The sequence below is a fragment of the Chiroxiphia lanceolata genome, chromosome 13 (assembly GCF_009829145.1).
Source record: "Chiroxiphia lanceolata isolate bChiLan1 chromosome 13, bChiLan1.pri, whole genome shotgun sequence".
NCBI lineage: Eukaryota > Metazoa > Chordata > Aves > Passeriformes > Pipridae > Chiroxiphia > Chiroxiphia lanceolata.
Genome location: NC_045649.1, coordinates 8,156,707 through 8,184,119, shown reverse-complemented (window position 1 = coordinate 8,184,119; position 27,413 = coordinate 8,156,707). Strand labels below are relative to the sequence as shown.

The window sequence follows — 27,413 nt, the reverse complement described above, 5'->3', positions numbered from 1 at the left end:
GCTCCTCTGATGCCACCAAAAGCCACAGCCCCCAGAGGGAGGTGTGGTGCCCGTGTCTCCCCTCCCTCCCGGCTGTGGGCAGCACCCATTCCCTGGTCCCGTGCGGGGCTGAGCCCTGCCCGTGTTACCCAGCCAGCCCTGAGGACAGGGGCACTGGAGCACAGGAGTCCCTGGAGGGCTGGAAACCAGAGCCAGGCGTGGGCTTTGGGGGCCAGACCTGAGATGACGTGGTAGGACTTTCCTTCGGCATGCTGTCCCTCCCCTTGCTGTTCCCTGCTTTCTCTAAGTGTACTGTATGTTTGACCTGTGAAAGATGTAAACTTTATGATTCAGGTTATGTCTGTTCTTAACTCTGTATCTGTGTAATAAAGACAATTTAATATCTACTGGAGGCTCCATAGCCTGGGCTTGTGCTGGGTGCCCTCCCCTCCTGCTCCTGGCAATGCCCTGCACCTGGTGTCCCCAAACCAGGGTTGGGGGGTTCCTTACAGCCCCAGGGTCGGACACTGCAAAGGAGGCGTGTCCATGGCGGGGGGACTCAGGTGTGTCCCTAGGGAACCCAAAGGGATGTGTCCCCCCTTGGGGTGCCTCGCTGCTCCCCCTGTGCTGGGACCTGGCTGCAGTCTCTAGCACCACCAGCAGGGTCGGTGGACTGGGAGGGTCGGGGGCGACTCCCCAGCCCCGGAGGGGCCATGCCTCCAGCTGGTAACGTGTGCCATCCCCAGGCGGAGGCCGCTGCCGCCCCCAGGTCTCGAACCCGCAGCCCCCTGTCCCGGCGGGGCGGGGCCACCTCCCACGCGCTGCCGGCGCGGGGCGGGGCCTGGCGCGCGCCGCGCTCTGATTGGCCGCTGATGTGTGAAAGTGGCGCGCCGGCGCCAGGGCCGCTCGTGGTGGAGGGAAATCCGCACGTGGGCGCAGCTTCCGGCGGCTCCGCGCAGCATGTTCGGCCGTCGGGCCAGGTGAGGCCGGGGAGGGCTCCGGGACGGGCACAGCTCGGGGACAGCTACTGAGGCTCTCTCGGGATGGGGCAGGGTCGGCTTCGTGTGCACAGGTGGGAGAGCATTGTCCCTCTGTGAGCTCCTCGGGGGGTAGGAGGGTGCAGGTCTGCTTTTGCTGGAGGAGGCAGAGCTCCCTACTGCTCCCTCCGTGCAGCCTGAGAGTTCTGCTGGTGGCCATGTCCTGCCTTCTCTTTCCCTTCCCTGCCAGCTGGCTGGGGACTGTGCACCTGGGTTTTTGTCACTTGAGGGAAGGTGCTTCCAGTTCCCTTCTGTAGCCCTCCTGAGCTGGGAAGTGACTCAGTATGAACTGAAGACCTTTTGGTTGCCCTCACTCCTGCAGTTTTGCAGTCTTGCTGCACAGCAGACAAGCTGCATTAGTGTCACCTGTTCATCCTTCTGCTGGGAACACCCTTAGAGCCTTTGCCTGGCTGAGATTCTGCTTTAGCTTCCACACTAAATGGCTGTTTGTTTGTTAAGTGCCTTTTTGCCCCTTGTCCTGCCCAGTCCTTTCTTCCTGGACACTTCAGACATCTGGTGGCAACACCCACTGTCCCTGGAAGCAGAGGAGGTGTCCTGGGACGTGACAGAGATGGCAGCTTTGTGTAAGGCAGCAGATGACAACTCAGACCTGAGCCACTTGGAGGGGAACAGCAAGGAGGAGTTGGCTGTGCAGGACCCAGTGAGTGCCTGCCTGGTTGGGGAACCAGTTTTCCTTGGTGCTGGAAGGAAGTAGGAAACTTTCTACACCTGGGGTGTCCCTGCTTTGTGTGCTGCTCATGCCAGTCTTGGTTTGGGATTCAGGAGCTGGAGGCCATCAAAGCCAAACTGCAGGAGATTGAGAAGGAGGACGAGAAGCTGAAGGAGTTGCAGCTGGAAGCTCAGAGTCACTTGTTTATGAGCTCAGAGGCAGGTATGGGCTGTCCCTGGGTGCTCCTTTCCCCCCAGGGACACTTCTGGGGTGCAGGAGCCAGAGCACATGGCTTTGCTTCTCTGGGCACCTGGGACTGAGGGTGGGTGAGGGGGATCCAGGCATGGCAGGTTAATGCAGGTTATATCAGCTTTTACCTCCTACCTATGTGGGCTAAGATGAAATAAATTAATTTAATTACATTTGATTCAGGTAAGTAATTGAGTTTAGCACCAACAGCCCCAGTAGAGGAGTCACTGAAGAGAAAAGGGGCAAGGGCATGGAGGAAGAGGCAACAGTGTGGGGATTTGGGTACACCTGGATGCGACCAGGGATCTGAGGAGCTTTGGAGTGTGGCAGCTCGATAGTGGCCATGCTGGGGGCAGACCTGGAGAAACAGACAGACATCCCTCTGCCACGTGGCTCCTGCCACTCTATCCATGACAAAGCATCCCTCCTTTCCACAGGTCTCTTCCCAAAGACAGCCAAGGAGAAGGTGGAGGCTGACCAGCGATCTATCTACGTGGGCAATGTAAGTGGGAGGCCTGGAGCAGAGCACTTCCCGCTGCCATGTGTCCCAGATCCCTGGGTGAATGCTCCAGCCCTCCACCAAAGGCTGGGTTGTCCCATCCCAAATGTTCCTTCTCTGCCCAGCCCAGAATGGAAATGTGGCTCAACCTCTGCCTGTGATTCTCATCCACTTGCAGATCCTCTGTTGCAAGTGTCAGCTCCCCAAAATACCCCTCTGGAGGCTGAGGGTTGTGTGGTATTTCTTGTTCCCTCAAAACGGGGCTGGGCTCTCTTGGATTTGTGTTTCCAGGCTGGAGCACTCACTGGGAGGGTCTCCTGACCCTCAGGAAATGCTGGTGGTGAGGTGTGAGTGGAGCCAGCTGGGCCTTTTGCCTCACGTGATGGGCTGTGAATCCGAGACCCATGAGCTGGGGGGCCTGGACTGTTGTTGCAGGTGGATTACGGGGGCACGGCGGAGGAGCTGGAATCTCACTTCAACAGCTGTGGGCAGATCAACCGGGTCACGATCCTCTGTGACAAGTTCTCAGGGCACCCCAAAGGGTCAGTGCTGTGTACAGGGGTTGGGGGTCTCCAGGGTGTCCCTGGGGCTCTGCTCACCCTGTCCCCTCACAGGTATGCCTACATCGAGTTCGAGGAGAAGAGCTCTGTGAAGGCTGCGGTGGAGCTGGACGAGAGCATCTTCAGGGGACGAGTCATTAAGGTAAGAGCTGGGTGAGGCCCCAGGGGCTGTGCCCACCCTCCCCTCCCAGCCCCAGGTGTGTTGGGCTGTGCCAAATCCCAGCTCTGACAGCCCCTCCCTCCTTCCAGGTGCTTCCCAAGAGGACCAACATGCCTGGCATCAGCACCACTGACCGTGGGGGCTACCGGGGCCACTACCACGCTCGGTGGGGAGGCTACTATGGAGGGCAGCACCCCAGGGTGCGAGGGAGGACGTACAGGTGAGTGGCTGAGCAGGGGGATTCCTTATATATGGAGCAGAGTGTCCTTGGGATGGGGTTACTCTTTGCTCTGGCCATGCTCAGTGTCCTGGCTTTGCATCTCTCACCGTGGCATGGATGGGGAGAAGGGAGAAAGGCTCTGGAAGGAAGAAACACCTGGAAAAACCTGCTGCTGCCCCTCTGTCCCTGGAGGGATTTGGGGGATGGTGGGTGTGCATTGCAGTCTTGACCAGTCCCAGAGCTGTGCCTGGCTTGAGGCTTCCCTGGTTTTGGGGGTGCAGTATGGGGTAGCTGGTGCAGAAGGGTGAATCCCAGCCTTCGGAGGGGTGAGGGAGCAGGTGCCCTTTAGGCATCCTTTAGGATGTTGTTTTTGTTCCTGTTTAGGGGTCGGGCAAGGCTGCTGCCTTGGTATTTTCCATACTAGAAAGGACTGGACTGCCCTGGTGATGCCAATGGGACTGAAACGAGATGGGATTGGGAGAGATTTAAAAATATGCCTACGCAAGCCAAAAAACAGATTAATTTAAAAAACGCCATCTGCCTGGCTGTGAGGATTTACTGGTGAGCCCTGTGCCAGGCTGTGGGAGGGAAGATGGAATCTGCTCCCTCCTGCCAGAATCCCAGGAGGGGCTCGTCTCAGCTCAGGGGACTGTGTTTGCATCGAGAACAGGCTCATTCCAGAGAACACTGTCCTGGGAAGGGAAGAGCTCTCCCAGACCATCAAGTCTCCTCATACCATGGAAAAGGGCTGTCCAGGTGATCTCCACCCCACTGCTCAGCTGGGAAGCTCCCTCAGCTCTGCCAGCCCTTCCTACAGCAGCTGAGTGCTGCCTTCTCTTCTCCTAAGAAGATCCTAAAGACCTTTCCAAAGACCGTTTTCTTCTCCAAATTAATGTCTTGGTTTGCAGCTCTAGCTCTGACTGCTGGGGAGCTTTTCCTTCAGCCCTGTGGTTTCCTGGTCTTACTCTTGGAGCCCGATGCGGTTTGGGTCTGGTTTTTTGCTTGCTGCCTTTGTACATCTAGGGCAGAGAAAAAAAATCCCTTGCTAATTCTCTGGAAGCCTCTGTATCTCTGGTAGTTAAACAAGACCTGGGTGTCACAAAACCCTTCCCCCTTTTTATTTTGGAAGTCAGCAACCCCCTCTTCCGTCCCTCCTGCTTTTATTCCAAATCTACAAAGGAACTGCCAACTTATCAGTTGACTTTATTTCCAGCAATAGCAGCGTCACAAAATCACCTCTGTTGTTTCAAATTTGGTCTGACTTTCCTCTTTATTCCCACCATCATTCCTGCTCTGGATTTGCATTGAGGATGGTGTGAGCCCAGCTGATCTGGAGGATTGGGATCAAAGTGCACCACAGGGGGGACCAGGGAACAAGGTTCTGGCTCTTCCCTTTCCTGCTGATTTTGTGTTTGAGTTCTGAAACCACTTGATTTTAAAGGGAAAACTTTGTGTTAGAAGAGGCAGGGCTGGGAACACCAGTAGACAGTATTCCTGGAGGAAGTTCTGCATGGAAATGGGTTTTATTATGTAATTCTCCCGCTAATCTTTTGGGATCCTTGGTTAGGATTCCTCTAACCCAGATGCAACAGATGCAACCGACTCCTAAAGCAGCTTTTCACAGCTCAGGGGGCATTGCCAGGCTAAAAATCCCACTGATTTTTTTTTTTCCCTTTAAGATCTCTAGATTTTTATTTTTTAAAGCTTGGGGCCTTAACTCTTCATGTTGTGTTGATTTTGTGCTCAGTGCTGCAGAGACTGACCTTGATTTGAGCTACCCTTAGGCTTAGACTATAAACCAGCTTTTTCTAGTGCTTCTGTTTGGCAGGTTTGTAAATTTTTGAGACTTATTTTTTAATATAAAAACTACTTTGGGGTGTTTGGACTGTGGAAGAGGAAATGCAGAGCTGCTGTCTCTGAGTGAAAACAGTAAAGATTTTTAGATTAAAATATTTTGGGATAGCAGTGCACAGCTGTGCCCTGTGGAGGTAGTGGCAGAAGCTTGAAACTCCCCTGATTTGCCAGATTATTGTTGATTAAATGTACTTAAGTTCTATTTGAGAAAGTATTGTAACTGTCACTTGTTTTCAAAATAAATGATCCTGCTGTGTGAACTTCATGTGCAGTTCTGGCTTTCTCCAGGCTCCCTGCATCCTCTGGAGCTGTGTGGCTCTATTTTTTTTTTTTAGCTGGTTTATGTATTTTTAACTGATGAGGTGCTTGAAGCACAGGCTCCTGCCTGTGGGGCATGAAAGACTTGGAGTAGAAGTGTGTGAGAAGCACTGAGTAGCTGCTCAGTGCCTACTCCTGCTTGTATCACCTTGTAGTGGTGGAAGAACTTGGGATGCTTTTCCAGTCCAATTTGTGTTTTATTCTATATAAATACCTGCTATTGACTGGGGAGTCTTTAATTGGAGCAGCAGGGAGCTGGAGGGGAGGAGATGCTAGTAGAGATTAGTTTGGGATGAGCCATGCAGTTGTGCAATCCTGATGGCTTAATCCCTTGGGTGGATTTATTCCAGCTGTACCTATGCTAGGAATCAATGTGGAGTGTGCCTGGGCTGTCTGGATGAGGTGCAAGGTGAAAACAGCAAAAAGTGAGTTACCCAAAAATCATCCTGGGAAGGGAAGATCCCAGAATTATTTGGGTTGGAAGGGACCTTTGAGCTCATCTTGTGCAGCCTGGTCTATTGGAAGGTGTCTCTGCCCATAGCAGAGGCGTGGGATGAGATAAGCTTTAAGGTCCTTCCCCACCCAAACAATTCCATAATTCTGTGAACAGTGAATTCCGTGCTATACTCAGGTTTGCTTGAGTACAAATCCATGCAAACTTTGCAGGTGCCAAGTTTATTTTACAGATTAAAATATTACACAGACTGAAGACAATATATACATCACTGCTCCTGTACAGGGGGGATGCTCCCAACAGTGGGATGGAAAGGGTTCAGCACACCTGCATCATCATGGAGTTCACCATATTATCAAAAGCCCTGGAGAAGGAAATAAACACAGATTATTAAAGGGAGCAGCTAGTTCTGCACAGCAGAGCTTTTGTAACACCACAGTGTCTCTGCCTGGCTTTCCCTAAGCTCCACACATGGTTTTACTCTATAGCATGGTCTGTTGAGTAATTAATGACTTCTAGTCAAGCTGAGGGAAGGACAGGTCTTATCCTGGCTGCAGACCTGCCTCTGCAAAGTGTAAAAGTGGTTCTTGTCTAGGCTATAGAAACTCCCAATTCATTAAAATTCCTTGTGAGATTACAATGAGAAATGGGAAGTTCTGGCCCTCCTCACACATGAGGAATTACATGTCCTGAATGCCTGTCCTACCAAGGGATAAACCCTGGACAAGTGCAGTTGTTTACTCTTTGACCTGCTCTACTTATCTGTATTTTAATACTCAGAACCATTAAAAGACCTCTAAGATCATCGAATCCAACCATTATTTACCTATATTTTCATATTTATCTATGAAACAGGCAAATTTTTCTCCTGAAAAAATACATTTTTTGGACTTAATGTTTTTAACACCAGTTCTGAGGTGGGAGTGAGAGTTCAGTATAATTTTTTTTGAGATTTTAAGTTTTCTCTGAGGCAGAAGTGGCCCAAAACCAACATAGCTATTCTTATTTAGGCACTTAGAGCAAACACACCTGAACTGGTCCACCACAGGGTTGGTCCTGTTAAATCACAGGTACCCTGCAAGTTCCAGAAAGGTGACAGAGACATAGGGATCAGTGTGGAAAACCCACTCACCTGGAATGGATCCGGTCCCCAGGGTTATAGAAAGGGTTACACATGATGTCTGTGTATGAATTATGCAGCTTCCGGAACATCTGAAAAGGGTTTGCAAGTGAATTAATTTCTTTGCTTCTCAGCACTGCGTGGGTAAGTGGCAGGAGCACAGGCAGTGAGGTGGCTCTGGGTTGCTGCACTTACACTGCGGATCTCGTTGTCTCGAAGGGCCGTGTTGGAGGAATCCACCACCATGACAAACTTCACCTTGGAGTTTGTCACGTAGCCATACCTGTGCAGGTGTTAAGGACTGTGCTGCTGGCACACCAGGACCTGGCAAAACCACCAAAACCAGGCTGGAATGCACTCGGAGAGAGAAAACGTGAGGAAATTTCCTCCTGAGGGGCAGAACCAATCTCTGCTCTGGTGACCAGTGACAGGACCCGAGGGAACAGCTGGAGCTGTGCCACGGGGGTTTAGGTTGGATATCAGGAAAAGGTTCTCCCCCCAGAGGGTAATTGGGCCCTGACCAGGCTCCCAAGGGCAGTGGTCACAGCCCCAAGGCTGCCAGAGCTCAAGTAGTTGGACAATGCTCTCAGGGACAGGGTGAGATTGTTGGAGTGTCATGTGCAGGGCCAGGGGTTGGACTTTGATGGGTCTCTTTCAACTCAGGATATTCCATGATTCTATGAAGTTCTGCCTGTAGGACTTGTTTGGGAGACCACAGAGACCTGAAGATCTAACATCAGCCAGTGGGACTGACCTGAGACATCCAGAAGAAACACCCAGTTTATTAAAACCCAGGAGCAAGCTGGTCTAGTGGAAGATGTCCCTGCCCATGGCAGAAGATAGAACTAGATGGGCTTTAAGGTCCTTTCCAAACCAAACCATTCTACGATTCTATGACCCACAGGGCTGTTGGGAGTCACTCGTCCAGCAAGAGCAGGAGAAAGCAGCTCTGTGTTCATTAAATTAAACACACCATGGCCTGGCAAAAGGCATGAGAAAGATACACTTTGTAGTCTTCAGTGGGGTAGAGGAGCCCTAGGTAGAGCTCCCTCTGGTCCACGAGGGCTTTGCCCATGGCTGAGATCTTCTCATCCACGACATCAAGGGATGTGTGCACAGTGTAGTGGAACTTCAGCTCGTTCTCTGTGGGGACACTCCGGATGTACAGTGGGTAGTTCTGAGGGGGAGAACAAATCACACTGACCAAGACCTGCCACTCCATCAGTGATGGTGCCCTGACAGTGCTTCACCCAAAGAGCTGCTGCTGTCAGGAGCTATTTAACCATTTTATGTTCACAGCCCCCTTCACACCTTCCAGACCCTCGGTACAGAGCTGTCCCTGTGGGAGGAGAATCATTTGCACAGGCACTGCACAAGGCTCAGACCTCTCTGCTCCTGTCTCCTTATCCCAGCGGAGCCTGTGCCCAGCTCTTCCTTTGGAAAACTCCTCTCCTCTCCTGGCGGCAGCAGGTCAGCAGGACATGGTAGGGCACTTCTGCACTGTCCCTGCTCTGATTCCAGCCCATCTCAACCCCCAGTGTCTGCTCCACTCCCCCTGTATCTGTGCTGCTCCCCTCATTCCTGCTCACATCCCACAGCCTGAGCCCCTGTCCAGTTCTCCTCTCACTGACCCCACAACCTCACTGGCCCCACAGTCCCGGTTCTGTTCCCCTCACTCCTGTCAGGGACCAAAACCTGGGACCCAGCCCCTTCCCCTCCTCAGGCTCCATGACCTCACCTGACCCCACAGCTCAACCTGGACCCACTCTGGCCCTATACCCCCCCCCCGATCCCTTGACCCCCTCAGGCCCCAAAACTAGAGACCCAGCCCTTCTCCCCTCACCCTTTCCAGACCCCACAGCTACACCTGACCCCCCTTTCCCCCTCAGCCCCACAGCTTAAGCCCTGGCCCCTCTTCCCTCCTCAGGCACTATGACACGACCCCACCTGGCCCCACTCAGGACCCCACAGCTCCACTTGGCCCTACTCGGACCGCACACCTTGAGCCTCAAACCCTAATCCCTGATCAGGCCCCATGACCCCACCTGGATTCACTCTGGCCCTACAACCCCCCCCGGGCCCTCCTGTCCCCCTCAGGCCCCAAATCCGGAGGCCCAGCCCCTCTTCCTTCCTCCGACGCCATGACTCCACCTGATCCTCCTTTCCCCCTCATGCTCCACGCCCTGAGGCCCAGCCGCTCACCCCTCCTCGAACCCCACCTGACCTCGCTGCCCCCCTCAGACTCCACTGCCCGAGCCCCAGGCCTCACAGCTGCCGGTGACTCCCTGTTCCCCTCAGACCCAACATCCCTCTCCCCACCCCTGATCAGGGCCCATGACTCTACCTGGCCCCGCTGTCCCCCTCACGCGCCCCGGCCCGTTCCCCCCGCACCTCCTTGGCAATCACGGCGACACAAACCGCCATGTTGCGCCGCCTCTCCCGCCGGTCACGTGGCTCGCTCGGAGCGCGCGGGGGGCGCGGTCACGTGTCCCGCCGCGGGTCACGTGGTGCGCGGGGTCCCGTTGCCATGGCGAGCGCGGCGCTGCGGTCGCTGTGCCTGTGCTGGGCCCTGGGACCCGCCGCCGCCGCCGCCCCCAACATCCTCCTGCTCCTCATGGACGACGTGAGCGGGGGCACGGGGCGGGCGCGGGGGGGCCGTGTCACCGCGAGGGAGGGACCCCGCGGGGCTGCGACACGCAGGGACGGGGGGGGTGAGAGTACAGGGAGAGGGTGGTGAGGGGTCTGGAGCATCTCCCTGGTGAGGAGAGACCGCGGGAGCTGGGCCTGGGTAGTCTAGAGAAGGGAAGACTTAGAGAGGGGATCCCATCTCTCCGTACAGATATCTCCATGGGGTGTCGGGATGGTCCCAGACTCTGTTCAGTCTCAGACTCTGTCAACGACAGGAAGAGGAGCAGTGGCCATAAATTAAAATACAAAAAGTTCCACCTGAAAATGAGGAAGAACTTCTTTACGTTGAGGGTGGCAGAGCACTGGAACAGCTGCCCAGGGAGAGCCTGGAGTCTCCTTCTCTGGAGACATCCCAAACCCACCTGGACATGTTCCTGTGTCACCTGCTCCAGGTGACCCTGCCTTGGACTGGATGATCTCCAGAGGTGCCTTCCAACCGTTCTGTGATTCTGTGATGTGGGTCACTGTGAGGAGGTTGGTGGCCATGGGAGAGCTGAGTGCTTGTCCCCAGAGACGGGTTCTGGGAAGGGCTCAATGTGGGACCCGAGGGAACGCCTGGAGCTGTGTCAGGGGAAGGTTAGGTTGGATATCAGGAAAAGGTTCTTCCCTCAGAGGGTGGTCGGGCACTGAACAGGCTCCCCAGGGCAGTGGTCACGGCCCCAAGGCTGCCAGAGCTCAAGGAGTATTTGGACAATGCTCTCAGGGACAGGGTGGGTTTGCTGGGGTGTCCTGTGCAGGTCCAGTGTTGATTTTGATGATCCCTGTGAGTCCTTTCCAACTCAGGATATTCTGAGGGAAATTGGGGCCTCAGCTCCATAGAGTGCTTGTTGTGGGGGACAGGCTGGGGGGCTTGTGGTAAGGTGGGGGCTCTTCATAGAATCATGGAATGGTTTCAGTTGGAAGGGACCTTTAAGACCATCTCGTTGCAACCCCCTGCCTTGGGCAGGGACACCTTCCACTAGACGTGGTTGCTCCAAGCCCCGTCCAACCTGGCCTTGGACACTTCCAGGGCTGGGACAGCCACAGCTTGTTTTTTCAGACTTGTGTTTTCAGAGTGTGTCTTGAGCATTTCTTTGCTTTCTGTGCTCACTAGAGCTCTGTCTCACTGGCTCTCACGGAGCAGAGCTCTCCCTGATGTGCACAGTCCCACTTAGTCACAGTTTCCAGGCCTACACATCATCCTTTCCGGGTGTTGTGGTCTCCCTGTGCCCCATCTGTGCCGTATTCCAGCCGCGGGACAGCTCAGGAGTGGGGTCTGTGCTGTGATTCATGGTCAGAGCTCCCTAGCACATGGTTCAGGCACAGTCTGTGTGATATCTAGGAAAGTTTGAGTAAAATAAGCTGGAATATTTGAGTAAGTTTGGCTCTGAAAGTCACCGTGGTCTGGTCTTTCTTGAGTCCTTCCCAGGTTTTGTGTAAAAAGTGATGGAGAAATGAAAGGAAGGCCCAGACTCAGCATATTCCTATCCTCTCCTTCACTGCCCCAGGTGACCTCTCCTTATTCCTTGTGTGTGGATGTCCTGAAAACAAACAAGATTTCTCTGAGTTATTAAGTCAAACCTTTTGGAATTTGAAATTAAGAAATACCTTATCTAAAAATCTAATCATCTTGTCTGTTCTTCCTTTCATGATGTTTGAGCAATTCACAGTCCTTGGGAAAGGATTCAACAGTAAATATTGCAAAATGGGTGTCTTGGTGATTTTTAAACCTAGATAGACTCATCCTGAAGTTGAAGCTTGGCTCTGTAGCCTACACAAGGAATTGTGGCAATTGTGGTGGATGGAGTTGTAGTAGCAGCAAATAAGGTGCATCTACAAGTATGGACAAAAAAACTCCAACACATTTCAGGAAAAATTTTAAAAACCCACACTTGCCTCCTGAAAAACTAAACAAGAAGAGTAGTAATTACACTAATTTTTTCTCTCTGAACTGGGTGGAAAAAAAAGTGCAATAAATCATTAAAGAGGAAAATTAATCACAGATTTGTTTCCAGCTGAAAGTCTTTTTGCTTTTGCCCCCTTGGCCGTATGGATAAGGAAATATATCAGTTTCCAATGCGTTCAGGTCGCTGCTATCTTCCTGGTTTGCTTCTCTCCTAGTATTTTCATGTCATCTTCCAGATGATGATTTCCTAAAGATCTCCATACATCCTGCCCTCTGTGTCTGTTGCTCACCTGAGACACACCTGAGCTAAAGGAATCTGTTGCCTTTTTAAAGCACAATATAATCGCTGGCACTTGTGGTGCCTAATGGCTCATTAAGCTGTTCCCTTCAAGAACCTTCTGCCTCTATTTGTGTTTTTCCCAGTCATGGTTTTCAGCACAGAATACAGACACCGTGATGGGAATTTTATGGTTCTCCTGGCGCGTGACCCCTCGGAATTAGGAGGAAGAACAGGGTGAAACCACAGATAAGCAGAGAGACATGTGATGCCTCTGGCAGGTTTCTCTCCTCTTGCTTTAAAACAAATACTTCCTTGTTTTTGCTGCAGTGCTGCTTTTGAGTTTAGACCTTTTCCTTGTGTTTCTAGTTCCTTATATACAGAGGGATAGATCCAGAGGCTGAAATGGAATTTTGGGTCCAGCACAAAGCAGCGACTGAAGGGTCGGTTGTGGCAGTTGTACAACACCAAGTATATCATGTGTAACTTTGTCTCCCTGTTCTATGTGTGCTTCAGGCCTCTGAGTAACAGTGAAGGCAATGGGGATCTCACAAGTGGTTTAGTACCTGTTAGTAAGTCATTTAATCTCATGTGTGCCTCAGTTTCCCATCCACCAGGGAAAAGTGCAGGAGTTCCCTGTTTCACAGGGTTGGGAAAGATCCTTTCTATCATATCTGGAAAGCACTGAGTAGGGAGATGAGCACTGTAAAAATTTATAAATTAAGGGATATGTTATGTGGGCTCAGAAACATTGTGGTTGTGGCAAAGGACTTTAACATCTTTTGGTGTGCTCTTTTTACAGATGGGTTGGGGGGATTTAGGGGCTTTTGGAGAGCCTTCTAAGGAAACTCCTAACCTGGACCAGATGGCTGCAGAAGGGATGCTGTTCCTGGATTTTTATACTGCCAACCCCCTCTGCTCTCCCTGTAAGTAAACTGGAGTTTTAAACCATGTAAGCAAGAAACATTTTATTTTGGGAAGTTTGGGCTGTTTGCCAGGCTCTGACACAAACTCACAACCAAACCCTCAGGCCAGAGTTTGGATTTGCTGCTTTGATCTTGCCTTTTGCTCCCTTTTTATTTATGTTTTGATTGGAAAACCTACAGTCTTTAGTTCATGCAAAGCACTGGTGCAATGATCACATCAGCCCAGCTAAAAGAATTTTTAAACTGTTACAGTTCAATATTCCAGCCCCAGTCATTGCATTTTTTAATCTTTCTTGTTTTGAGATAAACAAAACAGAATCTAAACTGTTGCTGAACATATTTTGTCTGATTCTGTTGGCTATGGTGAAGAAAGGCAGCAGGTTGTGTCCCGTTTTTGACCCTGGTGACTTGGAGATTCTTGAGACAGGGACAAGAGATAAAAGAAACGTTTGGGTCTGGGAGACACAGATATTTTTATCCTTATTCTTTTTTTCTGTGAGGTGGTTTCTTTTTTTCCTTTCTTTCCCTCAAACCTGATTAGCTGCCAATAACTGAAACAAAAATGAGGACCAGGGGCTTTTTACTTGGGCTTTCATTTAGGATATCACTTGGCAGTGTGTTGATGACATCCCTGCTCAGAAAAGGCATTTAAAATATGCTGAAATCCTGCTAAGTCCAATGCTGGGACTGAATATGCTTAAGTTAAACATCTATTTAAATGTTCCCTGCAGTCAGGACTTGATTTTACTGTCAAAGCTGGACAGCTCTTTATATTTCATGATTTTTGTTCAGTCAAGCTTGAAAACTTAGCCTTGAGCATCTAATCAGTTTGTGCTATGATTTCTTCTTAAACATATTATATATATATATATATGACTGAGATGTAAGTGTTGCTACATTGACTATTCAAAATAATGACTCTTCAGCAGTGGATAATTTAATAAAGAGGCCAAATTTCACTCGGATTTGTCCTGGAATAACTCAAATGGTGTGTCAGAACCTGGTTCACTGGAGAGGGGAGTTGCTGCCAGTTCTGATGCGAGTGATTCAGTGCTGGCTGTGGCAAGAGGACACTGACAAACTTCTGTCAGTGTTCTGGCCTCAGTCTTCATACAACAATGTTAATATTAGGCAAAGAATCCATGTAAATGAATGTTTTTGTTATTTGCAGCAAGGGCAGCGCTGCTGACCGGCCGACTCCCAGTCAGGAATGGCTTTTACACCACCAATGCACATGCCAGGAATGGTAGGAGCTTCATCCCTGATTTCCCCCCCTCTCCTGATTTCCCTCTGTGCCTCGGAGGAAGTTTAGCTTTGAACAAAGGCTTGGCTTGGGGATCTTCCCCTATGGATCCTCCAGAGTGGCACAGAAAGATTACCCTGTTAACTGCTGGTAATAAGCGTGAAATTTATTGCTTCCTCCTCATCAAGCAGAAAAACCTCCTCGAATTAAGAGGCATAAACAAGGCTGGTTGATCCATTTGCTACTGCTGGCTGAGAAACGTTTCCTCCAGGCAGTGGAATTGGGGTCTGGTGAAGGAAAAGTCACGTGGGGTGTGTGTTGACACCCAGAGGAAAGAACAGGCTGCTCACAGTTTTATTCAGCAGCCAGTTTCCTAACCATTTTGAACCTTTTCTGTTTCTTAATTTCTGATTTTTTCATCATTTTGAACCATTTCTAACCTTGGCAGTTCTATAGGGCTCGTGCCTGTGATGATTCCAGGGAAGATCCCTGGATTGATTTTTTGGTTCCAGTGTGACAAATGCCACATACTGGGACACGTGTGGGCCAGAATCAGTAGCCAAGGACTGATTCCTACCAAACACCAAGTCACACCCAAGATTCACAAAGGCCAGAGAACTGTGGGCTCAGAGAGACTTATTTCTTTCGGTTCTTGTATTATGAGCAAATTTATTGGTTATTTGATTTAGGAAAAGAATGCCTTCATTGTAGAAAATATAAAGCAAATTTACAATATAAATACAACACTGAAAGCACCTGATTTTTTATGATTCTCCCTTTCAAGGCTCTCACCTTTATGGCAGCTCCCTTTATTATTTGCTCTGATACACAAGTGGGTAGAGATGTCCTTTTGATCTCTCTGGATCAATTTGTTTTCTTTTGAGGACTTCCAAGGAGTGACATTTCTGGGACTCTAAATTAATTCCTATTTCTGACCCAATAACACTGCTATTAACGTTAAGTACCATTTACTGCTTGCTCTAATATTTTTAAGAGTCAGAAAGCTGTTTTTCATTTGTTTTCCACAGCATACACACCACAGGATATAGTTGGAGGAATCCAAGATTCTGAATTACTGCTTCCAGAGCTCCTGAAGAAAGCTGGGTACATCAATAAGATCATTGGCAAATGGTAAATGTATTTGAAGAGCTCTTGCTTTGAGATTTCAGTTTGTGTGTGTTGGGGAGGAACAGCAGAAAAAACGGAATTACAGAAAAAAGCCCCTGTTTTGAAGTTTAAATGTCCAACTTTGGAATCTGTGGTGGATCTTCCCCCCTGCTGGGATCAATTTCTGTGTTGAGTGTTGCCATTGCATCTTCATATGAAGAGTTGAAGGGGTTTTTATGTGTATATATATATTTATAAACTCTTTAACTGTGCTTTCATCCGTGTCTCACACCACTTAATTTAATCAAAAGCCACCAAGATTTTATTTGGAATTTGCTCGAGCACCCACATGCTTTTTATCTTTGACTCTTGCTGTATTTTTGTGAATAAACTGAATTCTGGTGGAAAGTAATGGGATACAATTTATTTAACAGTTTCATTAACAAGTTAGGAAAGAGCGAGTCTGAAACATGGTCGGATTCACCTGCTGGAATTGGGAAGAAAGCAAACCACCCTAAGACAGTGAATTATTTATCACCACAAATCCAAGCAGGAGAGTGGCCGTGAAGAATCGGCTCAGTGGGCTGGATGCAATAAGATGCAGTTCAGTGCTAATAAATGTAAATTCATACACCCAGGGAAAAGGAATAAACAAGGCAAATACAGATTGGTTCCAGTTATTTGGGAAAAGGCAAATCTGGAAGGACCTGCAGCTGTTAGCAGGGATATGACTAAGTGGGAATGTGCAGTGCACTATTATGCATCCAAAAAATGTTGTCCTGGACAGGACTGGTCTTGATGCTGAACAACAACAGGCTCTGGCATTTGTGCACATCTCCTGCTCCCTAGAGAGGTGTAAAGACATGCAGTGTACAGTAGTTAAATTGGAGTCTCATCCTGGTCACACAGAGAATTTTAAGGCTTGTAAAGATTTTTAAGTTTTCCAGCAGGAGATTTTTATATTGTTTCATCATCCCTTCTAAAAACTTTTCAGGGTGTTCTATAATTAAACCAAGTTCCATGGTTTAATTATAAGTTTGCAAGTCAAATATTTTCCATGACCATTTCAGAATTTGTTGTGTTTCATTAAATCTGTTTCTGTTTTTTGTGTTGTGAAAGGGAGAGAATAATCTGCATCTCAGTCATTCTTTAATATCTCTATAAGTTCTCTTAGGACTTCCTTAGAATAAGATGTTTTTTCATCTCGCCTGTTGTAGAAACAGCCAGGAATAGCTTTGTATTCTCATGTTTATAAATGAGGAAAGGATGGAATCCTGCAGATTGGACTTGCAGTGATAGTTACATCACCAAGCCATGATCAGAGTTGGAATGATGATTATTTCCTATTATAACTTAGTTTGGAATAGCCCACAGTAACTCCGTGGATTGTTTTACTTCAGGGAGTGCATTTTATGCCCTTTATGTTTAGAAGGTGCAGAGGGTTTTGGCACAAAGTGGACAGGATGCAGATGTAGGATTCTGAGTGGAAGCTGGAATGATTAAATAAGCATTAAGATGCAAAGATTCCTTTTAGTGGCAGAGAGGATAGGCATTCTGTGTCTTCAAGATGGTATGAATGAAGGAAATGTAGAATTTTCAGTACAAAAATTGGAGATTAGAGAGGAGCTTCATCTTGAAGTTAAGGATGCAGAATTTTCAAGCTGCACAGTAGAGAGGAGCTGTCATAAGGAGTAGCTAAATGTGTTTTATGTCCACATGTGCACATAAAAAAACTCATTTCATTTACATTCAGGTCTCTTTGTACCATTTTGGCAGCATGAATACTCCATAAAGGGCATGCAGATAAAATGGTGCATTTCATGAGCTTTGCCTTTTGTTTTTACAGCTCAGGAGTATAAAAATGACTTGTCATAGATCAGAATCCTTGAGTAAAACATTATGTGCATCTCTGCAGTGGTTTTGGGCAGTGTAGTCCCTCAGTGCTGATCATCAGACAGCATGAGAGAAGACACCAATGGAAGGAAATAAAGAGAAACAAAGATTGGACAGTAGGTAAAATGGGATATATGTAAGCATTGGGGTGAGTCCACATGGATGTGCTTTCAACAAGTGTGAGACAGATCAAGACACTGCTCTGGAGTCATTTATTTGATTGAAATGCTTTAAGTTTTTTCTTCTTGAAGATTGTTTCCTTGCATGCCATTCTGATGAGATTATTACTTGCTTCTTTGCAGCAGAATTTTAACTCGTTTGTTGCTTTTGTTTCCAGGCACTTGGGGCACCGGCCTCAGTTCCACCCCTTGAAACACGGGTTTGACGAATGGTTTGGTTCCCCAAACTGCCATTTTGGACCTTATGATAACAGAGAGCTCCCCAACATCCCTGTGTATAGGGACTGGGAAATGATTGGCAGGTAATTCAGCTCCTTGCCTGGGGATGTTATTTTCTGGGCTCTTCCTAAGGCCAGGTTGGATGGGGCTTGGAGTAACCTGGTCTAGTGGAAGGTGACCCTGCCCATGGCAGGAGTTCGGAAGTGGATGGGCTTTAAGGTTCCTTCCAACTCAAACCATTCTTTGATTCCATGATTCTAGGATTGATAAAGGTCTGAGTACCAAGTTGCATGTGGACCATGTAGGGATGTGGTGCTCCTGAGTGCTGCCCTCCCAGAGCTGTTTGCTCATCCCCTTGCACCCTAAAAGCTTCCTGTGATGATTTCATTCCACTGCTCTTGGAAGCTGGTTCCATTCTGTACTGAAAGACCTCTTTGTTCCTTCTTTTCCTGTTTGGAATAACATTTTGGCTGTTTGCATAACACCCTTCCATGTTCCAAGTCTGCAGTCCGTGCCCTTCTTGTCCATTCATTTTTGACCCTGGTATCATCTTATTTCTCTGCTGTTATTCTCCTGTTCTGCTTCCAGGATTTCTCTGTCTCACTGGAAGTTGTTGTGTACTTCTCACAATTCTACTCACATTTCAAACAGTTCTCTATGATGGAGCACGAGATCTTTAATCATATTGCCCCTATTCCAACAGCTTAACAGTAAAAGGCCAGTCCCTCAGGTTTGTCCAAAAACTTGAAGTCATCATTAATTTGGTTCGAGCTGTCACAGTTTGGTTCATGTCACTGCTTTTTCCCATAAGAAAAGTTATAGTGACATATTTTTAATATCTGAAGTGAGTTTGCTGTATAGCAGCTGTGACTTATTTGTCACCTACTTACAAAGCAAATAAAGGGGAAAAAATCCTTTTTATGTCATATATTCCTTAGGATTGATTTTTTGTCTCTCTGATTCATTTTATCTTAAGATACTATGACGATTTCAAAATTGATCTGAAGACGGGTGAAGCCAACTTGACTCAGCTCTACCTGCAGGTACTATTTTAATCCTGGTTTCTAAGCCACGGTGACTTTATGCTTCTTTTTTCAGAGAGATTTAGATTGTAGAGGATAAATTCATTTTTATTGTTGTTTACAGGAAGCTCTCGATTTTATTAGCAAGCAGCAGGCCAGCCAGCAGCCTTTCTTTTTATACTGGGCAATTGATGCTACCCACGCTCCTGTTTATGCCTCCAAACAGTTCCTGGGCACCAGTCAGAGAGGACTGTAAGTCCTGCTTTTGTGGATGTTAGTTTTACTGGTTTTTTTTAATTAACACTTCATGCCACAGAAACATAAAACCTAAGCAGTGTTTGTTAGGTCCAAGTATAAAGCTAATTTCTCAAAAGTGTAGTGTGTGTGTGCTGAAATGCATTATTTAGTAGCACTTTGCTTGGATTGTTCTTTAATAATTTTTGCATTTATCTGAAATTAAGATCATGTGACCAAAACGGGGGAGAGGGGGGAGTTTAAGCTCCTTTGCCAGTTGTGTGAGGACTGAAATGCTGTATGTGGCACAGATGATTTTTAGAAGGCTGTTGTATGATTAGTGCCTGTTTTAAAAGCCCGTAAATCAGACCAGCAAGTAGAAAAATCCAATTTAGAGGAGGGAAAAAGCTCTGTGGACACTGTGAGCTTTGAGCACTGAATGTTTCAAACCAAGAGGCAATACTCTGTTATTACCTTCCATTTTATGGCAAAGTGGGTTTGCCTATATTTATAAATTTTGTAGCTAAATTTATACCAGTTGCTGGTCTCTGTCCACAAGTGGCTCACACATGAACAAATTCTGACTCTTAATACCCCAGAGAGGTTGTTCTCTGCAGGTAGAAGGCACAAGGTTTGCAGTGACAGCTGAAAACTTTGTTCTCTGATGCATAAGAGAAGGATTTCTGCAGCACAGGTATAAATTAAGTCCACTAAATGCATTTTTTACTGCTTTTAATGTTTTGCATGCCCTTTTGACTCAGGTATGGGGATGCTGTGAGAGAAATCGATGATAGCATTGGAAAAATCCTGAGACACCTCCAGCAGCTGGGGATCAGTGAGAACACCTTCGTGTTTTTCACCTCGGATAACGGGGCCGCTCTCATTTCAGCTCCCAAACAAGGTGAGTCTGAGGTGAACAAACCTGGACTGGAGTTCAGAAATCAATTAAATCTTCATGTCTGAGGGGGAAAAACACCTGTACGTGGGGTTCTCCTTTATGCAGTTGGGAGAAGCCTCAGAATTCAGAGTATTTATGCTTAGAATAACTTGTGTTCATTACTTCTGCTCGTTGTTGGAGGGGATATCCCTGTTTAAATGGACTTTCTCCAGCCCTGATGTTGCCGTTACCTGTGTGTGTTTCCACTCAGGGAGTGACTATTTTGTAATTTAGGACCAGACCCACTGACTTAGCAGGGTGTTAACTCCTGCTCTGCCAAATGCATATTTGAGCTTTCTGAGTAGTTACAGGGAGTTCAAGAGTCCCTCATTCTTTACCTCTCATGAAAAATATTAAGAAGAAAAACTATTTTTGGTACTTCACAAGTTTTTCTTTTGTTTAAGTGGTTGTTTCTCTGAAACAGATCATTGCAAATTGATTTTCTAACCCACTCTCTCCTGTTTGGAGGCAGGATGTCTTGTGGTTGTGGGACCACAGAGCAGAGGGTATCCTGAATTCTGATTTCAGCTCAACCACTGTGTTTGACTTTGGGTGACCTGGAATCAGTGATGAAACCTCCCTATTTGTTCCTTGGCAAGTTGAGCTCCAAGGTTGGGTTAAAACCCCAGATATTCCTGAAAAGCCCTTGTCATCACTAAGAGTGAACATTCAGGGAATTCAGGATTATTTTTCTCATTCTTGTACCTTCATCTAATACTGCTCTGATATTTTAAAATTTAAAATCATTATGAAAAAAATACTGTTTCTGCCTGAAAGTGGTAGATCTCCTTTAGTTACAGACAGCAGTTAACACCCTTAAAGGAAAGGAAAACCAGCAAGTTATTTCCTGTTTGTTTGGGTTTTGGTTTTTTAGTTTGGTTTTTGGTAGCAAGGTGTGTTTAACTGTCACTTTCTCCCTGTGCTGAAAAGAGAGTCCTAAAATTTCATCACAAATGGATATTGAAAAAAAACCAAACAACTAAAACCCAAGAAAATAATAACAAAAAACCCAACTCTGGACATGTTATTTGAAGAAGCATTCATGCAGAAATGAAAATTCATTTAAACCCAGACTAGCTGAGTGTCCCATTTGGAATACTGGTATTCTGTGGGGGTTATGGCTTCTTTTCTCTGTCTAGGAGGAAGCAATGGGCCTTTTCTGTGTGGCAAACAAACCACCTTTGAGGGTGGCATGAGAGAACCGGCAATTGCTTGGTGGCCTGGCCATATCCCTGCAGGAGGGGTGAGTATCTGCTTTGAACAGTTCTCAGCAGCCTTAGGTGGACTTCCTGAGTTCAGTGGGCTTTGCTTCATACTTTTAACATGCCCAATGTGTCAGTCTGGATGTTTATGTAAATAAGGAGTTGATGCTGCCCCAGAAAACAGTGCCATTTTTGTTATTAGTGCAAATTTGCATCTACAGTGTCTGTGATCAACACCCAACCAGGGTCTGGGCTTGTTTTCCTGCTCTGTTTAAACCCTTTACTCTTTCAGACCACAATATTTTTCATGTGTTTGAACAAATTGGGGTATAAAGACACATTGCTAATGTGTGTCCCATTCCAGAGCAGGAGTGTGTTACTCACATTCTCTATGCCCTGAGGTACCAATGATTTGACCCTCACAGCTCTCACTTTGGTATTTAATAAAAGTTCCATTCAGGGAGGTTTAGCCACCAGATTATTGCACTTCCCTGCCTGTACACAAATGCAGATATGATCACTTCAAAACAGCCCTCCAGTGGCACTGCCAGCCCCTCTTGTCCCAGCTCTCATTATAGAAGAATGCAATCAATCCTGCTGCAGGCCGGGTTCACAGCAATAACACAGCTCCCTCCCCTTTGTGAGCATCTCTCATCCCTGAAGAAAGTGATACTTCATTAACTGGCCACCGTGCTTAAGCCTGCAAACTGTTCATAAATAAAACATTTTTCTAAGTTGCATTCCATTTGGGGGGGTTTAATTGAGTCAGGATAATGATAATTTATCATTTACATTTAAGAGGGACCAACAGGCAGCTCAGATTTGCAGCTGAGGGCAGGGGTATAGTTTGGTTTCATCATTTGCAAAGAGTTCACCAAACCTACTAAGGATGGTTTATTATTTTTCTAATTTGAAATGAAAACAGTCTTTTTGTTTAAATTTAAACATTTCCATAAAGCCTTTGCAAGCCAAGTACAACAGCCCTGGGCTAGCAAAGAAGAACATGAAACTGCAGCTGACTGTTTGGTTTTCTGGGTCCAAACTAAATAATGTGCTAAAAGTAAACATGCATTATAAATGGGGACAAGAAAATACCCACATTTAAAAATTCTTTCCATTGTAGTAACTCTGAGGATAATTAAGAACAGGAGTAGAGAGATCCTTATGCCTGCTTCTTTTCTGCCTGGGCCTGGCTGGGACCCCTCTCACAGGTAGTTTTTGGCATGTGGCACAGGGGGGAAGCTCCAAATGTTCTTGGTGGCCTGGGGTGATGCATGGCTTCTTGCCTGAGGCCATGCTGGGAGCTGCTGCTTGAATTCCTGGGAGTTGAACTCCTGCATTGCTGGGCAGAGTCGAGGTGTCTGCAGGGTGGGCTGAGAGAGTGATCTGGAGAGTGTGCCTGGAGCTCACTGTGGCAGGGATGCACCCAAAATCCCTCCTCCACCATGCTCACATCACCTTTAAGCATGTGCTTAGCTTTAAATCCTTATTATCCCAGTCTCCAGTTCAGGATGCTTCCTGCCAGGTGTGTACATGGGCTCCCAGGTGTCCTCTTGGATTCTGTGTCCTTGCAAAGCCAGTTCTGATCTCTGGCCCCGTCCCCAGGGACAGAGTTAAACCCTGTGTGATGCTACTGTTCAGTAAATATGTGGTAGATACTTATGTGTGTTTTCTGCTTGTGTTCTTGCCATCGAGGCTCCAGCCTGGTCCCCTCAGCAGCACTGACCAAAGGTGAGAGGTTTGGCTTTGCTTGTGTATGATACAGCTCACGATGACACTCACTGCTCCGCAAGTGCCTCACACAGTGCCACTCACAAAGTGAAGAGACACATGTTTGGTAGTACATTTTTGGCTTCTTTCTTGTGTCCTGCAAAATCTGTAGCTTCAAAATCCTCTTGACTGTGAGTTTTAACTCCTCAGCCTAAGCCCTGTGCACCCCAAGTAGTGGTAAAATGTGGTAAAACTCCTTCGAAGTCTCTTACTGCTCTTTCTTTTCCAAAGAGTTGAAGGAAACAAAGGCTAGAGAGACCTGAACTTCAGCACAAAGCTGGATCTGCTCCTCCTTTCTGCATTAGGCTTGCTCCCTGTACAGTGGTTTTTCCTTTCCAGCCCTGGACCTTTTGAGGAGCAGGAAGAGGGCTAGGAGTCATTTCAACAGGAACAACTGAAGCCAGAAGAGGAGGGCTAATGTCTCTGGCCAGTGAAATCCAGTTGCTGGGTGGAAGGCTCATTCCCCTGATGGGAAGGTTCTGGGAAGACCTCATTGTGGCCTTCCACTGCCTTAAGGGAGCTTATATAAAGGAGGAAAAGGGACTTTTTATGTGGTTAGATGGGATATTGGGAAGAAATTCTTCCCTGTGAGGGTGGTGGGGCCCTGACACAGGTTGGCCAGAGAAGCTGTGGCTGCCCCATCCCTGGAAGTGTTCAAGGCCAGGTTGGACGGGACTTGGAGCAACCTGGGCTAGTGGAAGGTGTCTCTGCCCATGGCAGGGGGTGGAGCGAGATGGGCTTTGAGGTCCCTTCCAACCCAAACCATTCCATGATTTTATCTGGCAGTTTATTAATAATCTTATTGGTTTTGTTTTTATTAAAGAGTGCATTTGGGTGCTTAAATAAAGGAGCACCTTTTGATTTAAACAAAAGAAGTGAAGTGACAGGACTGTGAGCACCTGACAGGATATGGATAGAGGTTGGGATAATTGGTGCAGTTGGCTGATTTGCAGGTTTTTGGAGGAGGAAGATGCCTCGGGAATGCATGTTGCTCTTGGCATCAACATTCAGTGAATTCTGGTCCCCCATCAGGAATATTTATTCACACACAAACAGCCTTTCTGCAGTTTCCTCCTTGGCTACGTTTTCCAGGTGAATTCACAACAAATCAGCATTTCAACATTCCCCACACCACATCTGCCTTCTGGAAGGATCCAGCTGGAAAAAAAAAAAATCATATTCTGTTGGTATTTGAATCCTCCTCCTCTCTCCCCTCACCCTCCTCCCCTTCCTCTCTCGTGCCTGCTTCCTGAAGGAGAAAAGAACATATCAACCCAAAGACAGCATTGCAACCTTTTCTTCCCTATCTCCCATGGGGCGCAAATTGAAATTGAATTAGACAGGGATATCAGGTCTGCTCGCTGTGATAACTGTAAAAGGATTTTATTTAAAAACACCCTGACATTTGTTCACCCAGTTTCAAATATTTAGCTTTCCTCCTTTCCATTCCTGGCGGGGGCGACTTTATTAATTGTCGCCTTTGATTCAGAGTTAAAGCTTGAAAGCTCTGATAACAGCACTGGGGACTATTTCTTCCAGCGACGTGGCCCACAGCAAAAGGATTTCATTTTCTTAAAGACGTTATGTGTATACTGAGAGTTTATTAAAAAGAAGGGGGGGAAAGAGGGGGGAAAAAAATCCGTTTTTACATCCGTAATACCAGCTGTTCCTCACTGATACGAGCAATATCTGATCTCCTTCGTTTTTATATATTATTTATTTTCTCTGGGCTGTTGCCCTCTCTGGATTTTTCTTTTTCTTTTCTTTTAAATAAATAAATAAATAAATAAATAAATGGGAAAGGCAACTAGAATGAAAGAGCACTGTTGACAGGAGAAAAATGGGAGGTTTTTTATTTTTTTTCTCTGAAAATACTTCAAAGTTTTATATAAATATTAACCTTTTTTTTTTTCCTTTTCCCTTCTTCAATGTGGTGCTGCAGAGCACAGATAAATCCAAGTGGCTGTGGCATGGGCATTTAATTTCCTTAAGAAGTTTTCTCTGCTTCACGGAAAAAATGTTGTCTGAGACCAGAAATGTAATTGGATGATTAAAGAGAGTCATCTACATCTGGTGCTGGTTAATAAGGGCCAGGACAAGGAGACCGTGGTGGCCCCACAGGATTGTCCCCACGCACTGTATAAATTAGGGGATATTAGAGGCAGGAGCCTCAGGTCAGCGATTGCCTCTTATCAAAAGATTGAGGCGAGAGAACAGGGCCACAACAAGGAAAGGGACTTTTGGATTTGATTTATGAATTGTGAGAGGTCTAATTACAAAAAGGCTCAGACTCCTGCCGTGGCACTTGGGAGGGAGCACGTGGGGGCCAGATCTGCTCTTCAGTAGAGCCTGAGCTCTGCAAATGGTGGTGTGCTGGTCCTACCACTCTCCCATGGCACTCTCGGTGGGAATTAGCCAGTGGATGAGCCTACGAGGGATTGAGCACCTCTGCTGAGATGCTGAGAGCTTGTAATCCCTTGACTTCAGCATTCCCAGCACCTCAGGGGGCTGACTATCTCTGTGAGAAGTTGGGCTGTTCAGCCTCGGGAAGAGACTGAGAAGGGACCTCATCCATGTCCGTCAGTGTCTGCAGGGAGGGGTCACAGGATGGACCAGGTCCTGCTCCAGGGTGCCCAGCAATGGGGCAAGAGGCAACGGGCACAAACTGATACCAGGACGTTCCACCTGAATATGAGGAAGAACTTCCTTCCTTTGCAGGAACAGATTGCCCAGAGAGGATGTGGAGTCTCCTTCAGGAGATATTCCAGAACCATCTGGACACAGTCCTGTGCCATGCGCTCTGGGATGACCCTGCTGGAGCAGGGAGGTTGGACCAGATGACCCACTGTGATCCTTTCTAGTGTCACCCCTTCTGGGATCCTGTGGCTGAGCTGATGGTTTGGGGTTTGGGTTTGGTACATTGTTTGTTAATGTCAGTCATTGCTGAGTTTACCAGAGACTGTGCCAGGGGACAGTCCATGGAGCACAGAACACTGTCCCAGCTCATCCTGTGGGTGACAGGGTTACCCCATGAAGAGCTTGATTCTCTTTCCTTCTCCACAGTTGAAGATCCCCAACCTTTTTTCCATGCAGAGAAGGAACTTCATGTATACACCTGCTTTTTGTGAGGGATTTGTGGGCTTACAGAATCATAGACTGGAACCATTAACAGTTTGGGTTGGAAAGGACCTTAAAGCTCATCCAGTTCCACCCCCTGCCATGAGCAGGGACACCTTCCACTAGACAGGATTGCTCCAAGCCCAGTCCAGCCTGAAGTGGAACACTTCCAGGGATGGGGACTCCACCACTTCCCTTTTATTTGTCATTTCCTACAAGGATAGGCTGAGCATGACCTTTTCCAGGCTGCTCCAGCAGTGTCTAGGAATAAATCCTGAACTCAAATGCCCAAGACCTGTTGATTTTGGTCATTTGATCCAACTGCTTTCCCCAACAAGGATTTCCATGGCCAGGCTTCCTCTTGTGCTTCAAGCTTTGCACTTTGTTTCCTCTCAAGGAATTGTGGCAGAGTCTCACATGCAGCTTTAATATGAGGTGTTCCTGCCAACACCTTTTGATGAATGAAAGCCATTAAAAATTGAAATTACTGTAATCAAGTAATGTGATATTGTAATGTTAAACTTGTAATTAGGCCCCTGCACGTTGCTTTCTGCAGTTCCTTTTTTTAAACTTCTTAATTCTTCCTTTGTGTTCAGTTTTCAGCCCAGTCTCTTAATACAGTGTTTAGTCCCACAAAAAATAGCATTTTTCCTTTATTTTTTTTTCCTCTAGAGCCAGTATCTCAAAAACACTCATTTATCATGTTATCATTTGTTGTATTTAAATAATTAGTGTCAGCTAACAGGCTGTTTGTGAGTAGAAGGATTCAGATAGTCCCAACATTGTACTGTTGGGATTGGACTTGGATTTCAGTCAGAAAGTGCTGCTGTCCTTACAGATGTGGGCTTGTACCTGATGGTTTCATGTTTTCCAACAAGTGATAGAGCTGAAAATGCTCTTTTCATGTCACATCTTGTGCTGGTGCATCCTGGTGCTTTTGATTTGAATGTATCTGCTTTAATTTAGTGTGTCACTGACTAATTAAATATCCTCCAACAGATCCTCCAAGCAGGGTGGGAGCAGAGATTCGGAAAGAATCAGTCAGAACAGATTTTTAGGGTTTTAAAATATAAATAATTAAGAGCAGAGAGATAAGTATGGCTTCCAAGTAAGGAAAAAGGAAAAAAAGAAAAGACAAGAAAAAAAAGAAAAGCAGCTTAAACATCTCCATTGGAGCCAAACCCAGATGTTTTTCTCCCTTATTAAAATATGGACTAAAAATACCACAACTTTACAGTTTTTGAATTGTTGGAAATGGTTTGCAGATGAAGTCATCAGGCTCTTTTTGTTATTATCCATCTATCCCTGTGCTTTCTGGGAACTCTCTCAGGGTATTCTGGACTTCAGAGATGACCTGGAGAAGGGAACAAATCAAGGGCTATTTTTTTTCTTGGTGTAAGTGCTGATTTTTCAATCCACAAGTGAGTTGGAATTTGCTAAATTAAGTTGAACTCTGCAACAACACGCTCCTGTAAAAGTGAGAAGAAAGAGAGGAAAATGGAAAAAAAATGAATCAAAATGCAAATTCTCCCTGGAAGTGGAGAAATAGGGATCATGTCCTTTCCTTTATATTTTAAGAGGAGCTTTGCAGCAC

General features: G+C 46.9%; 3 protein-coding genes across 6 annotated transcripts in view; 2 read left to right on the top strand and 1 right to left on the bottom strand.

Annotated features, from left to right (window-relative positions):
• Positions 1–893: 893 nt before the first annotated feature.
• On the top strand, positions 894–5,490 carry PABPN1L (PABPN1 like, cytoplasmic). 2 transcript variants are annotated; one of them, XR_004359413.1, is made up of 9 exons: positions 902–959; positions 1,503–1,677; positions 1,800–1,908; positions 2,373–2,437; positions 2,870–2,976; positions 3,049–3,136; positions 3,244–3,374; positions 3,759–3,935; positions 4,045–5,476. XR_004359413.1 is itself a non-coding variant. In XM_032700932.1 (8 exons), exons 1-8 carry the CDS (start codon positions 940–942, stop codon positions 3,796–3,798), a joined length of 735 nt encoding a protein of 244 aa, XP_032556823.1. In that variant the 5' UTR covers positions 894–939; the 3' UTR covers positions 3,799–5,490. The 2 variants fall into 2 exon arrangements, 1 of the variants encoding a protein (XP_032556823.1); XM_032700932.1 differs by having other exon boundaries at positions 894–959; positions 3,759–5,490.
• Positions 5,491–6,202: 712 nt separating this feature from the next.
• Positions 6,203–9,626, bottom strand: TRAPPC2L (trafficking protein particle complex 2 like). Its single transcript, XM_032700934.1, has 5 exons — positions 9,512–9,626; positions 8,125–8,297; positions 7,316–7,403; positions 7,133–7,212; positions 6,203–6,364 (listed from the first exon to the last, which is right to left on the bottom strand). Exons 1-5 carry the CDS (start codon positions 9,542–9,544, stop codon positions 6,319–6,321), a joined length of 420 nt encoding a protein of 139 aa, XP_032556825.1. The 5' UTR covers positions 9,545–9,626; the 3' UTR covers positions 6,203–6,318.
• The window catches only part of GALNS (galactosamine (N-acetyl)-6-sulfatase), a 44,203-nt gene continuing 26,401 nt past the window's right edge, over positions 9,612–27,413 (top strand). Inside the window, exons 1-9 of one of the 3 annotated variants that reach the window (XM_032700929.1) lie at positions 9,612–9,743; positions 12,773–12,896; positions 14,068–14,142; positions 15,168–15,270; positions 17,477–17,620; positions 18,514–18,580; positions 18,684–18,811; positions 19,555–19,694; positions 20,870–20,973. In XM_032700929.1, coding sequence (XP_032556820.1) covers positions 9,648–9,743; positions 12,773–12,896; positions 14,068–14,142; positions 15,168–15,270; positions 17,477–17,620; positions 18,514–18,580; positions 18,684–18,811; positions 19,555–19,694; positions 20,870–20,973 — 981 coding nt within the window. In that variant the 5' untranslated portion in view covers positions 9,612–9,647. Of the gene's footprint in view, positions 9,744–11,006; positions 11,014–12,772; positions 12,897–14,067; positions 14,143–15,167; positions 15,271–17,092; positions 17,260–17,476; positions 17,621–18,513; positions 18,581–18,683; positions 18,812–19,554; positions 19,695–20,869; positions 20,974–27,413 lie in introns of those variants that run through there. The other 2 variants (XM_032700931.1, XM_032700930.1) reach the window with 2 other exon arrangements.

Bases quoted from the DNA above. Each gene is read 5' to 3' on its own strand.
- PABPN1L (XM_032700932.1), top strand. From the start codon at position 940: ATGTTCGGCCGTCGGGCCAG. The intron at 960-1,502 runs GTGAGGCCGGGG...TGTCCTGCCCAG, and splicing joins ATGTTCGGCCGTCGGGCCAG to TCCTTTCTTCCTGGACACTT. The intron at 2,977-3,048 runs GTCAGTGCTGTG...GTCCCCTCACAG, and splicing joins TTCTCAGGGCACCCCAAAGG to GTATGCCTACATCGAGTTCG.
- TRAPPC2L (XM_032700934.1), bottom strand. From the start codon at position 9,544: ATGGCGGTTTGTGTCGCCGTGATTGCCAAGGAG. The intron at 7,404-8,124 runs GTATCTTTCTCA...ACACCTGCACAG, and splicing joins CCCACTGAAGACTACAAAGT to GTATGGCTACGTGACAAACT. The intron at 6,365-7,132 runs GTGAGTGGGTTT...TTCCTTCTCCAG, and splicing joins GGGGACCGGATCCATTCCAG to GGCTTTTGATAATATGGTGA.